Below are 15,026 nucleotides of genomic sequence, written 5' to 3'. Positions count from 1 at the left end.
GAGTTAAGTGAATATAGATAGAAAATTCACCACATATAATATCATTTCAAATTTTGAAATTCAAAAAAAAATCTCTATCAACTCATATTCCATATTATTCGTAATGGTTTTCAATTTGATAGATCAGTATCTTCAATCTGCTTTTTCAAGACACGGTGCATTATGCCATTTTCTAGTGTCAAATTGAATGATAAGTAATAGTTTGATTTCTGATTTTTTTTTGTTACTAAAACGTTTTGCAATTAATTATTCAACCAAGTGCCATTTTGTTTTCATTCCCTATATTTAATCTATATTATTTATATTGTAGATAATATCTTACATTCAATAAGTAATTTATTCAGTTATGCTGCTTTGGAAGGTGCTGGGCAAATATTTTTTTGAGCTACTGGATTGGAAATATCAATAAAAATAGATTTCTATCTATAGTGAGATTCACTTTAAACTGTCAGTATTATTATTATTATTATTGTTTGATCGGGAAATTGTATGAGGAATGCTGACTGATTCAAGTGAATCTCACTATAGGTTTTCTTGTAAAATGTTATTTTTTCTTGCTTCAAAAACTTGTTTTTAATTTTCTAAATTGATGGAAATTTTTGTTTTTTATTACTATTGATTCATATCTTTTTATTCCGTTTAAGAGATTATTTCCTTATTTTGTTGTAATGTATTGCTAGTCTCACTGTAGATTTCTGTGTTGATTGGGAAGAAGATGATTGAAATATGTTTCTAGAAATGAGTGAATCAAGAAATAAGAAGACGTGCTTTGGTGGACGCACTTGTGAGGTGGTGGCGTGGGGAGTGGGGGTAAGAAGGAGTAGCCTATATAAGAAGTTGGATTTTGTTTTTGTGCGCTAGTTGTGACTCGGAGCCTGCTCTGTTACGTTTTCTACACTATTCCCGTCAGAAACTATCAGGTCAGTTTATTCGCTTCTATTAATATAATTCTTATGAAAATATAATTTATGTTTCTTGCGGTAATATTAATATTTTCATATTTTTTTATCACGGTATAGTATACATTTTTATTCCAAAACATAGTATTTGCAATACTATAAATAATTATCATATATATTCTTCATAGTAGAGGTACCTTATAGTATAAATTTTCATTCTGTAACAATCGATTATAGAGATCACATTCCCATAATTTATGTTTAGTATATTATAGTATAGTAAGCACGTTGGCGGATATTTCTCAATGTTCTTCTATTTAAATAACCTCTTGGATATCAGATTATATGACTCACATAAAAAAGTATGTACAAAACTCATCATGCTATCTATATATACATAGAATTAGAGTTTCTGAAATTTTTGCAATATGATATCTTTATTATTATTAACAGTTTTCACTTTTTTCATAGTATAGTGAACATTCTCACAGGCTCACGTCCCACGCGAGCTAGGCCTGAGGAGGCATTTTTATTTTATTCACTCGTACAAAAGAAACTGATAATTATGTTTAATCATTATAATATATTGTGAAACGTTTTTATTGTTAAGATGAGATATTGCGTTTTCTGTTGTTCACGTTTTTTGTCATTTCATTCAATTTCATTTTCATTCAAAAACAATCAGTTACACATTGATGATGAATACCGGTATCTCTTATAATTTTTTAATATGATTACTTGGATAGGCAACAGATTTATCCGACACCACACCATAAAAAGCTATGTATTTAATTCTCATAAAGTAATCTATGTATCGGTATACATTAACTTGAGATTGTTGAACATTAATTATTATTATTATTATTATTTTTGTTTCTGACCATAATGTGAACTACATAAGATGGTCACAGATAGACAAGTCATTAACAATAAAAGAAAAAACATGCACTCAAAGCAAGAGCATGCATCAAGTAAAATACCGCTTCAAAGCAGCACTCTCACAACTGAAAAACTCAGTTAAATTTTAATAAGACATAAGACTATTTGTTTAGAACCATCGAAAATAATGCATGTTTTGTTCTTATTGCACAAGGCAAAATGTATGATTGTATGTAGTATATGATCTTGTAGAGAATACTTTCACTTACAGGGAACACTTTTTCTGGGTTATACATTTGCAGAGACTAGTACAATGAAATCAACAAGTTAACCTTCTCTTGTGCAAATAAGTTTACTCACTTTGCTGTGGGTCATGTTTTCCTGCACATTCCATTGTTTGAAATTAGATAAATTAACTCTCAATAGTTTAAAACAGGGGGTGGCCACCCATTTAAAAATAAAAAAATCATGAGTAATTCCCGGGTTTTCAGAGTAAAATTTCGAATTTTCCAGGTAGAGTTCCGGTATTTGCGGAACAAGATACATTCGTAAAGAATTTATTATGGGAATCTTCAGTTTGATCTTCCATGATGAATTGAAGAAATTGAATTGAATTGATGAATTGATTAAATTTCCAAATATATTGATAATTTTTGACATTACAGTCTATTTTTGTGAGGAATTAGTACGTTCTTCCAACTACTAATGTGTGGAGTGCTTTCGGACAGGGTCCATTTTCAATACTCAGTGAGTACCTAAAAAACGAAAAAATCCTCACAAAAATGGACTACAATGTCAAAGTTATCAATACATTTGAACATTTATTATGTATTCTGAGTCATACTTTCACTAATGAAGACATATACATAGTGAGTCATATGTATGGGAACCCTTCAATAAGTTGAAGACTTGTAGATATAATACTGTAACTTTCAGGATAAGTTATTGGTCGGATACCCCCATCTTTTGACGTACAACTGAATTTTAACCCCTCATAGAGGGGTGATTTAGGGTTTGTAACTCGAATATTTCAAATGTAAACACCCATTGTGTGGTACATAATTTTGAAGACCTTTTTAAAACAAGAAAAATTGCTCCAATAAAAATGTTCTATGATATCTGTATCCGAAATGGCGGCTTATTAAAGTTTTAGTTTTTAAAGAAATGAGGGGTTGTAACTCGAATATTTCAAATTTAAACACCCATTATTTTATCATCATTTATTATTTTATTATTCATTTTACTAGATCAGGTAAAAACTAAAACTTCAAACATGCACCACTTGAGATACAAGTATCATAGAACTTTTTTATAGATGTCATCTTTCTTGTTTTCAAAAGGCCTTCAAAATGATGTACTGTATACCACACAATGAGTGTTTACATTTAAAATATTCGAGTTACAATAACCCCTAAGTCACCCACCTATGAGGGGTTAAAATTCAATTGTACGTCAAAAGATAGAGTATTGGACCAATAACTTATACTGAAAGTTACAGTATTATATTTACAACAGTCTCCAATTTATTGAAGGGTTCCCATACATATGACTCACTCTGTATATGTATGTACAGTACCATAGCCGATTCCGGCTGTTGGTGACTCTTCAAACCTTCAAGAAAGTCTCATTCCAAAGAGAATAGAGTCATCAAAATATTTAATTTAAAAATGTAATTGATTTATATCATGACTAAAAATATGATCATTTTAAAATAAACGATAAGCGAGCGCCAATTTTTTTTCACTGTTTTATACTCAAAATAAGCTAACAAATCGATTGAAACTAGAAATTATTGTGAGATCTACTAAACCAACAGTCTTCAGTTACACCCTTAGACCACTAGAAATTATTGTGAGATCTACTAAACCAACAGTCTTCAGTTACACCCTTAGACCACTAGAAATTATTGTGAGATCTACTAAACCAACAGTCTTCAGTTACACCCTTAGACCACTAGAAATTATTGTGAGATCTACTAAACCAACAGTCTTCAGTTACACCCTTAGACCACTAGAAATTATTGTGAGATCTACTAAACCAACAGTCTTCAGTTACACCCTTAGACCACTAGAAATTATTGTGAGATCTACTAAACCAACAGTCTTCAGTTACACCCTTAGACCACTAGAAATTATTGTGAGATCTACTAAACCAACAGTCTTCAGTTACACCCTTAGACCACTAGAAATTATTGTGAGATCTACTAAACCAACAGTCTTCAGTTACACCCTTAGACCAATAAAACTTTATGATTGCACCAGAGGAACTGTTATCAGTACATTAAGAAGCATTTAAAAAACATAGGCTAACCTAAAATTATAGGAAGTTTACTAATTAAATATGTTACTGTACACTTCTTTACTAAATTAATTGAAATTTATGAAAAATGCATGAGTAATTGGAAAGATTCATGAGGAATTCACGGTATTTTTCCCGGTTAGTAAAATCATGAGGAGTTCAAGGTTCTTCCGGTTTTCCCGGTACGTGGCCACCCTTTTAAAAGTTTTACACTTTTGATAGAAAGTTTTAGGTAAATTCTGAATTTTACTCTGTATTCCTGAGTTGGATTCCATAATTTAAGAAGGATTCCATAAATTAATCATTACTGATTAACAATTATTCATGTATTTTTACATGAATTATTATTTGTATTATTACATCTGTCTTTTTTGTTATTCAATGCTAGTAAATTAGATTTTATTCATTGAGATTTGGTCCAATTATATTGAAAATGTGCATAATATAGAATGATTAATGATATTTGATTAATTATTTAATTTAAAACCAAAGTTCAATTTGATGATGGGGAAAAATGAGTTATAAACGTTATTCTTAGTGACGTTTGCACAGAAATCACTCACTAGAAATTTGAGAACGCTGGCCGCTTTAGAACGGTAACATCGCCGTCGCTGTATCCCTACTTTTCTCTGCTGCGCATATCCTACAAGTCATAAGTAATTTTGTATGGACTTTATATAGATGATTAATTCAGTTTCTAGAGTTGAGAATTCTATACTTATATCTGATAGTATACTTAGAGAGTTTTTGTTTCCCATTTCATTAACATTGTAAAGGACGTTGCGATGCACTGAAATGTAAATACTTCACATTTAAAGCCCAGCTTATATAAACTAGGAAGGTCAAGCAAAGCATAGCTTAATTATTGTAATGCATCACACATAGGAAATTGACGAAATATACATTTTCCATAAATAGATGAAACCAATCTGTGATACATTTGCTTTCAATTTGTTTTCATGTGTATAAACTCATTCATCTCCTCAAAACATCATCAAATTATTTCTTCTGTAGGCTTCCTATTCATAAAAAACTTCCTTCTCTCATCCTTTCTAGGAAATGTTGAATGGCTCATTTCAGCAGAATTATTATGTTTTTTTATCAATTTAGGAGGCGAATGAACGACAATCTTAAACAAATTATTGTTTATTCTACTCAAAATAATCTGAGACAGAGTATTGAAAACTCTATTTTCAAGTAAAAATGATAAACTACATTTTTATCAATACGTTTAACACTAAATTATTTTATTATAAAACGTGAGATATTGAATAAAATATAGAAATATATCAAGATATTCCTACATTAAACATTTATCCTGAAAATGTGATTAGAAGTGGAATAATTTCAATTATTGAAAATAAAAATTATGATTATAACTATCAACAATTCGAGTTCCTGTAAAAATTTAAACGAAGATGAGGTTGATACATTGAAAATAATACATAGCAAATATCATACTTATGATGCATATAATATTGTTCTGAATGTCAGAATTCATGTTTATCTAATATACCTATATTTCTTCTTCTTTTGACATTTATAGTTAATTCAGAAATGTTTGCAGTTTCTGAGTGAATCAGATAAATATTGTAAAATGCTCATGTAACTTATGCTAATTTTAGAATGAATCATATTTAATAAATAATACAGAGTCTTTCTAAATGATAGACCCATTTTCAAAAATTGGTATTTATTAAAGTAAGAATGCCAAAGGACAACATTTATACCAATGGAAAGAGAAAGCTTTAAAGTTTTTTTTAATACCTTAATGATAGACCCATTTTCAAAAATTGGTATTTATTAAAGTAAGAATGCAAAAGGACAACGTTTATACCAATGGAAAGAGAAAGCTTCAAAGTTTCTTTTAGTACCTTACAAATGTTCAATATGGTCTCCGGCTGTTGCACGATCTGCGGAACCGTATCACTGCTGCCGTGCACTCAATAACACCAGATTTCTCGCGTGTGGGACGAGTTTGGCTACCGCGTAGATGTTTGCCGTGCAGCAGCCGGAGGCCACATTGAACACTTGTAAGGTATTAAAGAAAAACTTTGAAACTTTCTCTTTCCATTGGTTTAAAGGTTGTCCATTTTGCATTTTTACTTTATTAAATACCAATTTTTGAAAATGGGTCCATCATTTAGAAAGACCCTGTATTATTGACAGTTTCAATATTACTTCACACTCATCCACATAATACTTCATTATTCTCCTCGTTACATACTTTTGGAATTTCACTGTATTTTTTCTAATATATTTTAATATTTTTTTATTTCATTTAGAGTGTGCTTTTCAGTCCCTGTTAGACGATCCCTTCCCAAGAAGTTTTGATTTCAAATCCAATTTGAATTTGATTCATCATCAAGGAAATTATTTACATTAAGTATTAAAAGTAAATAAATAAATTTGTTATTTTGTAATCAGGGCCATGTCCTTTATACAAAGAGTGATGGTGCACATTCAACTACATCACCATAATACAATAAAATCAGCAAAAAAATCAACGATAGATAAATAGATACGAATAACAACAAAACTAAAATACCAATATACTCGTACTATATAATAATATAAATACTATAATAAAATACTTTCAGTGGGTGTTATTTTCTTATACAATAATGTAATAATTATAATTTTAATTTATAATTAAGCATATAACAAATTCGTCTACAAATAACACTGTCAACAGCTAATACAACCTGAGACCCACCTCAAATAAAATATTTGATCTACAATACCAGCATTGAAACTATCAGAAGACAACTTATATTCTTAAGCACTAAAATTATGAATAAATAATCCCTGCACATCATATTTACTATGCCATAATAACTAAAAAAAGAATAGAATGATATCAACAATTGAATTTTTATAGCAATTGTTTTTCTACTTATAAAAGCTATTATAGTTAGAGTACTCTTCTGTTTTGTGGTTCGCTTACTGTAATTATCATCATTTGAATAAATATCTGCTAGTTTTTCGAATTCAATCATACCTTCATCCCATTTTGTCATACCTAAATTTCCTTCACGTTTCTTGATTCCTATTAAATTCTCTCAAATCTCAAGTATGGAAGGATTTCCTAGTACATGGTTAACCATAGTTGGAAATCTAAAAATGCTTTCCTTGTCCCCTTTTCTAGCACACCCCACCACGAACCTGTTACTTCGTATTTGGTATTTTTACTTTGTTTGCATTTTGTGTGTGCTTTTGAATAAATTTGAATTTTGAAACTATGCAAAGATTGTGTAGGTCTACATTATATGTAATTTTATAGTCCAGCCAAATGGTCTTTTTTTAGGAAACAGCCCCGAAAGAATTTTTCTCGACGGTTCTATAAATGTATTTTGGGGCGCTAAATTCGAATCTGAAATTTGCTGACACGCCAGAGGGTGGCTTCACCCCCAAAACCTCCAAAATTTCGGACTTTTTTCAACTTTTCCATTCAATCTCGAAAACTTCAAATTTTTGGAAAAAAACATTCTCTACAAAATTAAAGATAATAAATTTTCCAATAAAATGAGTGGTCGTGCAGGACTACCATTTTTGGTCCCGGAGCTACGAATTTTCAAAAAAGGGGTATTTTTTAAGGAGTTTTTAAAAATATGCAAACCTACTAAGCCGTTCTCATATTTTTTCTCTCCTTTCTGCTTTGAATAGTATTGATCAATAATGTGAATATCTTCGAAACGGTTTGAGATATCGATATGCGGTTTTCACCATTCTTTTTTTCTTGAAATTCCGTATCGAAATCATGATCGCATGACCACCTTCTTATTTAAAAAAATAAATTTGCATCCAAGATGGCGGACCAGATTTTTAAACTCATAGTGAAGTAGAATTTTCAATTTTATTAGGATCCTCAATCACACCCATCATTAAATTACCTTTGTATATGAGATATTAAGCCGTTCTCGGACTTTTCACCCACTCTGTATATATCCTTAGAGTGTAGACAGCTACATTTATATTTTGTGACAAAAGAGATTAATTTTTGCAAAAAATGTGATTTTTTCCGAAAATCTTGACTATTTTTGAAAACCCGTGACTTTCCTAGAGGCTTTGTGATTTTGCAAAAGTTTTTGATACAATCAAAACAAAATGTCTGATTCGTATAACGCTGAAAGGCTTTAAGTGCATCACTGTCGCAGTGAGTCTTCATTGTTGGACGAAAACGGCTATTTTCTTCTTTCTTAATGGCTGATAATCTTCTAATGGAACACCTGAGCCGGTGACGACTGCCAACACCTATTCTCATTCTTCTCCTTAACACAACAGAAAAATGATTTCAGTAAATGGAAGCCAACCGTTCGATTTAATTGCTCTTTTGCTGTTCGCTGTCTTGAGCATTCATTCATCCACTGCTTGCAACCAAATTGAAACCAACCAATCATTGATCAGTCATTTATCCACTGCTTGCAACCAAATTGAAACCAACCAATCATTCCAAACTAAGAAGCGTACCGTACTTTTAGAAAACTTTATTTCAGCTAAATACGCTTTGGAAAACCAATCAGAACGATTCTGATGACTGGTTTGATGATTCTGACTGGTTCGTAGGCAACTTTAAATAAAGCCTGATTTTGCAAAGATCTTCGATACAATTTCAGGTTTTGAGATAACAATTTTCGGATGGCTTTATGTGGCTTTAAATAATAGGCCTAGTCTTTTGAATAACCCAATACTTTTCAAGTTTGGAGTGAATATTGAGGCGCGATATTCTATTCTTATTTAGTTTCTGATCCTACTGAGTTAAAAGTTTCTAGTTTTTATATATTTTGAAAATTTGAATGACATTGTTAAAATACAAATTATTTTCTTAAATACGTTATTATTGTTACATAAATGGGGAGAGCAGTTTTGTGTTGAGTTTACTCTCAAGCATAATATTGTAGGTATTTATCTTGATTGAACAAGTGAATGAAGTGGCTGACTCCGTGGTCGAACTTGTCTCTAATCGTTTAGATAAAGTCGAAAGTCGTGAGTTGAATCCTCGATGAAAGTCGTGGATCTTTTTAACCCGTTGGACGGGTGACCACTTGAGTCGGCTATGCTGGATATAATTGAAGCTTGAAAATTGCTTCCCGGTAGATCGGAACCCACCTATAATATAAGTTATTTCATGTCTCATCATCAGATAAAAAAGTCATTCTATACTATTATTTCAGCTCACGCATAATCCTAGGACTTATGTGGATATCATTCTCAGCAACAAGAAATCTACATAAATGTAACCTTATCAATAAAACCAATCAAAATACTGTTAAAATTGTTACTTTTTGATTTTTTAAAAATATTTCAACTTATTATTTTTCAGATAAACCACTCAATATATGGATTTTGAAGAGTACCGGAAACGAGGTAATGCAATAAAATACTATTAATCTTTTTTTTTTAATTGCGGATAATAGCTTTTTAAGGTGTATAATTTATATTACCTAGATAAGTTACACGTAAGTTACGGTATCTCACAGATATAAAGATTCTATTGAATCAATATACATACGGCTTCTCGAGCAGTATATGCTGGTCACATTTAGGAGTATCAAGGCACTTTTCGCGAAACTACTAAATATTTCATGTAACAGGCTTCAGAAATAGAATTTTGATCAATAAATTTGCAATAGTTGTAAAGATTTTAGTAAAGTAAAGTATGGTATGTGTATAGGCAGAGAGCTGCAGAATTCACTTTTGACCAAATTGAATACGATTGAAATTTTGTATTTAAAAAAAAATATTTTTTTTATCCAAACTCTTAAACGAAGATTGGAGTCACAATCAGCCGTTGAAGTTTGAAGTTGAAAATATGTATAAAATTACAAACGCTGAAGTCACTTTCCACCATATCGTTTCACCATTTATGAATGAAATTATTATTTTTTAAACAAATGTTTCAAATCTCCAACTGAGAGCAGACTTTATTTGACGTTCAAATCGCAACCAGCCTTTTAAAGTTCGATCTTTATTATCGAATCAAACGCATTGTATCCCAGTTCTGTCAATATACACACAGTCTACAAGCTCACAGACTTGGTAAATTGTATAAGAAATGGGGAAGTAAAGAAGAGATCTCTGTCCCAATATATGAGTGTAAGAAGTGTGGATGGTGCCATAAAACAATACAAGGGAAATGAAATTGGGTAATTTACATAGGAAGCGATCGAAACAACTCACTAACCGTAGTTGATGGGATTTCAGCTCAAGTAACTACGAGCAGCCGTTTTATTTTGTACAATGAGAAGCTGCTATTGAAAATGAAAAAGAAAAGACGAGCCCTATCGCAAAATAAATACAGTTCTAGATGAAGTGTGGATGTAAGCTTTTAGATTTTCGTTTCAGATCTACTGGATATTATTTATTCCCTACATAAACAAGTGAAATTTTCCGTGACGATGTGCGATATTATAAATTAAAACAAATACAATCTAGGACGCAAAAAAGGCAATTGTGTGGAATTTCTTCTAGTGCTTTTACTAGAAATTCATTCACATTAATAGTTCAAATACTAATCACATTTCATAGCAATTTCATTGAGATGAATACTTATCTCCAGCTATAAATCGATTACAAAATGACAATAATTCTTTCATTATTGAATCAAAACGTTTTAAAAGGGTTTGGAGTGATTTTTTCAAGTGTTTTCAGGAATAACTGAACTTGGAAGTTTAAACTTGATACGCAGGTTCAGTTTGTAAGGTAGGCCTAATGGCGGTGCTAAAATTAGCGGGTTTCTTATTTTCAGTTTTTCATTGAGTTTTCAATTCATTTTTCCAAGTTTATCAAGTAAATTCATACTTTTGGGAGAGGTAACAGATATGAATGTTTTGTAAGTTCTCCACAATCCTATCTCAAATTTCGAAAAAACTAGACTGAAATACAATAAGCTTGATTCTCAAGTCGTTAACTGGGAAATGGGAATTCATTGTGATAAAAATATAAAATTTTGTGATTATGAGTTACTTAATTCAAATCAACCGGTCATTGAATCGAGCCTGAAAGTATCTTCCGACAGAAGGAAGCAATCTTAAATGGATTATGAAGGCGAACAAAGTGAGCCTGCTGATCTCATTTTATAAGATGATCTATCTGGGTGTTCAGACGGATAAGGCGAGCGAAGTGAGCCTGCCGGCTAGTATTCAATAATCTTTATTATTTATAATAATATGCAATAATATCCTTCATATAACATTTGACTAGTTAATTTTAGTTTTTTTATGGTGAACACTCAAGTATGAAACTTTATGCTCTTAGAATATCCATAGGTATAGTGAGATATATATAGTAAGAAAGGTATCCACTTTCAGCTTTTCTTATGAATACTATTCTCATAATCTCACTATTCCTGAAGAACTCTTGCAGTAGGCTACATTTTTCCAACTATTGCAGGCAAAGAAATGGTGGACTATATTGCCGATTACTTGATGAATATACGGGAACGGAGGGTGTATCCCGATGTGAAGCCCGGATATTTAAGGCAGATGGTGCCTGATCATGCTCCTTTTGATCCCGAACCCTGGGAGAAGATTTCTGCTGATATTGACACCATTATTATGCCCGGAGTAAGTTAACAGAAAGTCATTTGTATTCACTGGTGGAAATTTAATTTTTTTAAATAGCAGAGTAATTTGGATTTTTGTTTACAAATTACTGTACCTAACTAATTCAATTTGTTTGTATCAGGTTTTTACTGCATACTGTACTTAATAATTTTGTAATATTATATTTTGTGATATATTGTGTAAAAATGGAATAAGTATAGAAAAATCCAATTCTCGCATATTTCATATGAATTAAATGAACTAGATTCTATTGATTTTTCATTTATACATATTTTTATTATATTCATCTATTACTTTTATTCTCTTATGTTTATTTTTGATAGGGGGAATATAATTCATAACTGATATTTACAGTGTAGTGCTATTCATGAAATTTTTAGCATATTTATTGTATTGATATTTAATATTAATATTTACTTGTCATTTTTTCTAATAGTATATGAATGTTATTGACTTTTGCTATTTTTACAAAATCTATTGGGATTGATGCAGTTCTAAACTTTTGTCAACCATTTGTATAATATTTATTATTATTATTATTATTAGAAATCGTAATATTCATTTCTTATTTGCACTATTAGTTGATAAGTAGTCTATTATCTATCCTGTGGTTTTTACCAAAATTGCCTAATAGTGGAACATTAGACAAATTCCGAACTGCAATTTCAAAGACGATTCTTTACTGTAACTAAAAAGATTTAGTGCATTCTTATACCAATTTTTTTTTTAACCAGCATTTTATTAGGGTCCAATCTTGTTGAGAGATCTTACAATAAATAGCATAAAAATATTAATTTTTCGAGAACTAAATATTGTTTTTCTAGGTTTCTAAGTCGGATCACAGTGGAAGAAAAGGAAATGAATATTCATTGTATTAGCTGAATTGTTATTGCTTTGCTCCATCACAGAGAAGCCCCATAAAAACACATTGTGAAACCTTACGTCCGCACTAGCCTTAAATCACTGATTCTTCTTTATGCAGCATACAAAACGCCTATCTAAGAGGTGCTGAGTCTAATGGATTTTGAATTAGAAATTTTCAATAACAGATAAATATTTTTGAGAAGATCATAATAATTCAGATACATTGATAACGTTTCATTGACGAAAAACTATAACGTTAATCAGCAGAAAAATATAACTATTACATTATTAGCTGAACTCTATAAATTCATATGGAATAGTTTACAAAGGATATACTAATCCTCATGTCTTACAACGTTTACATTGTGACTAATTTGTTTTGTAAAAGTCGTTCAATATATAAGAATATGTATGATATACTGAAATAATTAACATCCAAAATTCGAACACTTCCATTTTTGCCTACAAAACTGTAACATTTATTACAATGTGAACAACTATTTTAACTTGAGAATACAGTAAAGGTTTATTAGAACTTGAGGAAGAATTAAGTAATGTCCACATTTTATAAGCATTTAGGAATGTTATTTGGTCCAGTATAAGGCTACAACATAATTTTGCAGTGCGACAGTAACTTAGTTTTGCAACCGTATTTTTATGTTTAAAAATAGCCTATATATCATTCTATCTGAGTAAATTTTATTCTATTTCTACGAACTGATTAATGAAAAGCATAATATTCAAGTTTAGCCTGAAAAGGACTTCTAGATTTTGGCATTGTGATTCTAATCAATTGTAAAAAGTGTCGAGAAAAACCAGGACAAATTCTTGAATTAATTACCTAATGGATGTGAATTATTTATCGCATTTGACATTGAAAACTCACAACTAATCTGGTTTTATCTCTAAGCCAATTGAAGATGGACTGAAACTCAAAACGACTCAATGCAGCAGGGATATTTTGTAAATCAGTAACGGTAATAAATGTGCCGTAGTGGGAGACATAGTCCAATGCCCTCACAACAGAAAATCATCCCATTTTGCTATATTTTTTTATGTATACGGAGAAATAATTTATTCAATAATCAATTCATAAAATAATTTAAGAAGAATATTTCTGATACCAGCAACATTGAAACCATGACTTGCTTTGTATAAAGGGCCCATATATCCTATCAATATTTTTTATTATTATTCAAGCAGCCTCTTTAAGGTTCGCTTAAGGTAGCTTATTTATTCCATAAACTCCTAATTAATAATTTATTAAGAAATAATTATATTTACCCCATAAACGTTTTTCCTATTCTATTCTATTGCGGATGATGCCCACTTGAGCTTCTAGTTTGTGCGTAGGTAATGGAAAGTGCGTCGGTGATTTGATGAGATGATCAAACGTCCATTCCTAACGGGTGAGATTCGAACCCACGACTAGAGGTAGCGCTAGCAGACTGAATGGTGCATACGCTGGATTCGCTCACAAAAGTTGCAGGGTACAGTGAAAATATAATTCCCATGAGCTCTAATAATGGTATTATCCATATACTCACTCGGCCGGGCTGAGTGGCAATAGTCCAATTAGAACTATGTTCTAATCACTGAACACTGTTCACTGTTCACTGTTGTGTGCGAATCCACTTTTAGTCGTCTTCACTATCCTAGCTGGTCAATTCTTCGTCGGTGAACTATATACTTAAATACATTTGCTAAGGGGGAAAAATATGTGTTGAAAACTATAATTAATTTTTGAAAAACATTTAATGCGAAGAATGCAATCATCATTTACTATAACAACATGTTGGAAATAATATGTAATATTTTTCAGGTAACACATTGGCAAAGTCCATATATGCATGCTTATTTTCCGGCTTTGAATTCGTTTCCCTCTCTGCTCGGAGACATGTTAGCCGATGCCATCAATTGCCTCGGATTCACTTGGGTAAGTTTCAAAAACTTCAATTTGAAATCGAATTAATTATTATGGTACATTTTTTCTTGTTCTGGAGAAACTAAAAAAAGTTTACCTCTCAGTTTATAGAAATAGTGAATCAGTGTTTCACTTCAATAACTTATCCTTTTCTACCTTTCTACTGGTTTTATTCACCATATAATAATAATCATAATATGAATACTTTAAAGTTTTATTATTTCAAAGCTAAGTCTTTGAATAATCAGGGTCAGTTTTAATTTCTAACTTGAAATATCAACTTCTATAATTTTCACCCAATTCGCTTCTCTAGCTAAACCTTTTCCTAAATTTTTCCTAAAAATATTCAAAATCTCCTGTCAAATTAAAGTCGATTTGATCTGATTTGATTCATTTATCCAATTTCAAGTTTATACATTTTTCAGGCATCTAGTCCCGCTTGTACCGAACTTGAGACGGTCGTTATGAATTGGCTGGGAAAAATGATTGGACTGCCAGATGAATTTCTTCATACTAGAAGTGATAGTCCTGGTGGTGGAGTAATACAGGTAATATCTTAAATAATTATTACATCTTCAAATTCTCTAATGAAATGAC

The 15,026-nt window shown here is 31.0% G+C and overlaps 1 protein-coding gene across 1 annotated transcript in view; it reads left to right on the top strand.

The window, feature by feature from the left end:
- The first annotated feature begins 735 nt into the window (after positions 1 to 735).
- LOC111049406 (histidine decarboxylase) overlaps positions 736 to 15,026 on the top strand; it is a 28,301-nt gene continuing 14,010 nt past the window's right edge. The window contains exons 1-5 of the mRNA XM_039442979.1: positions 736 to 920; positions 9,400 to 9,443; positions 11,469 to 11,641; positions 14,328 to 14,441; positions 14,855 to 14,977. Coding sequence (XP_039298913.1) covers positions 9,416 to 9,443; positions 11,469 to 11,641; positions 14,328 to 14,441; positions 14,855 to 14,977 — 438 coding nt within the window. The 5' untranslated portion in view covers positions 736 to 920; positions 9,400 to 9,415. The remainder of the gene's footprint in view (positions 921 to 9,399; positions 9,444 to 11,468; positions 11,642 to 14,327; positions 14,442 to 14,854; positions 14,978 to 15,026) is intronic.

Source organism: Nilaparvata lugens, chromosome X (genome assembly GCF_014356525.2).
Source record: "Nilaparvata lugens isolate BPH chromosome X, ASM1435652v1, whole genome shotgun sequence".
NCBI classification, from domain to species: Eukaryota; Metazoa; Arthropoda; class Insecta; order Hemiptera; family Delphacidae; genus Nilaparvata; species Nilaparvata lugens.
This window is presented reverse-complemented; position numbering and strand designations above follow the sequence as displayed.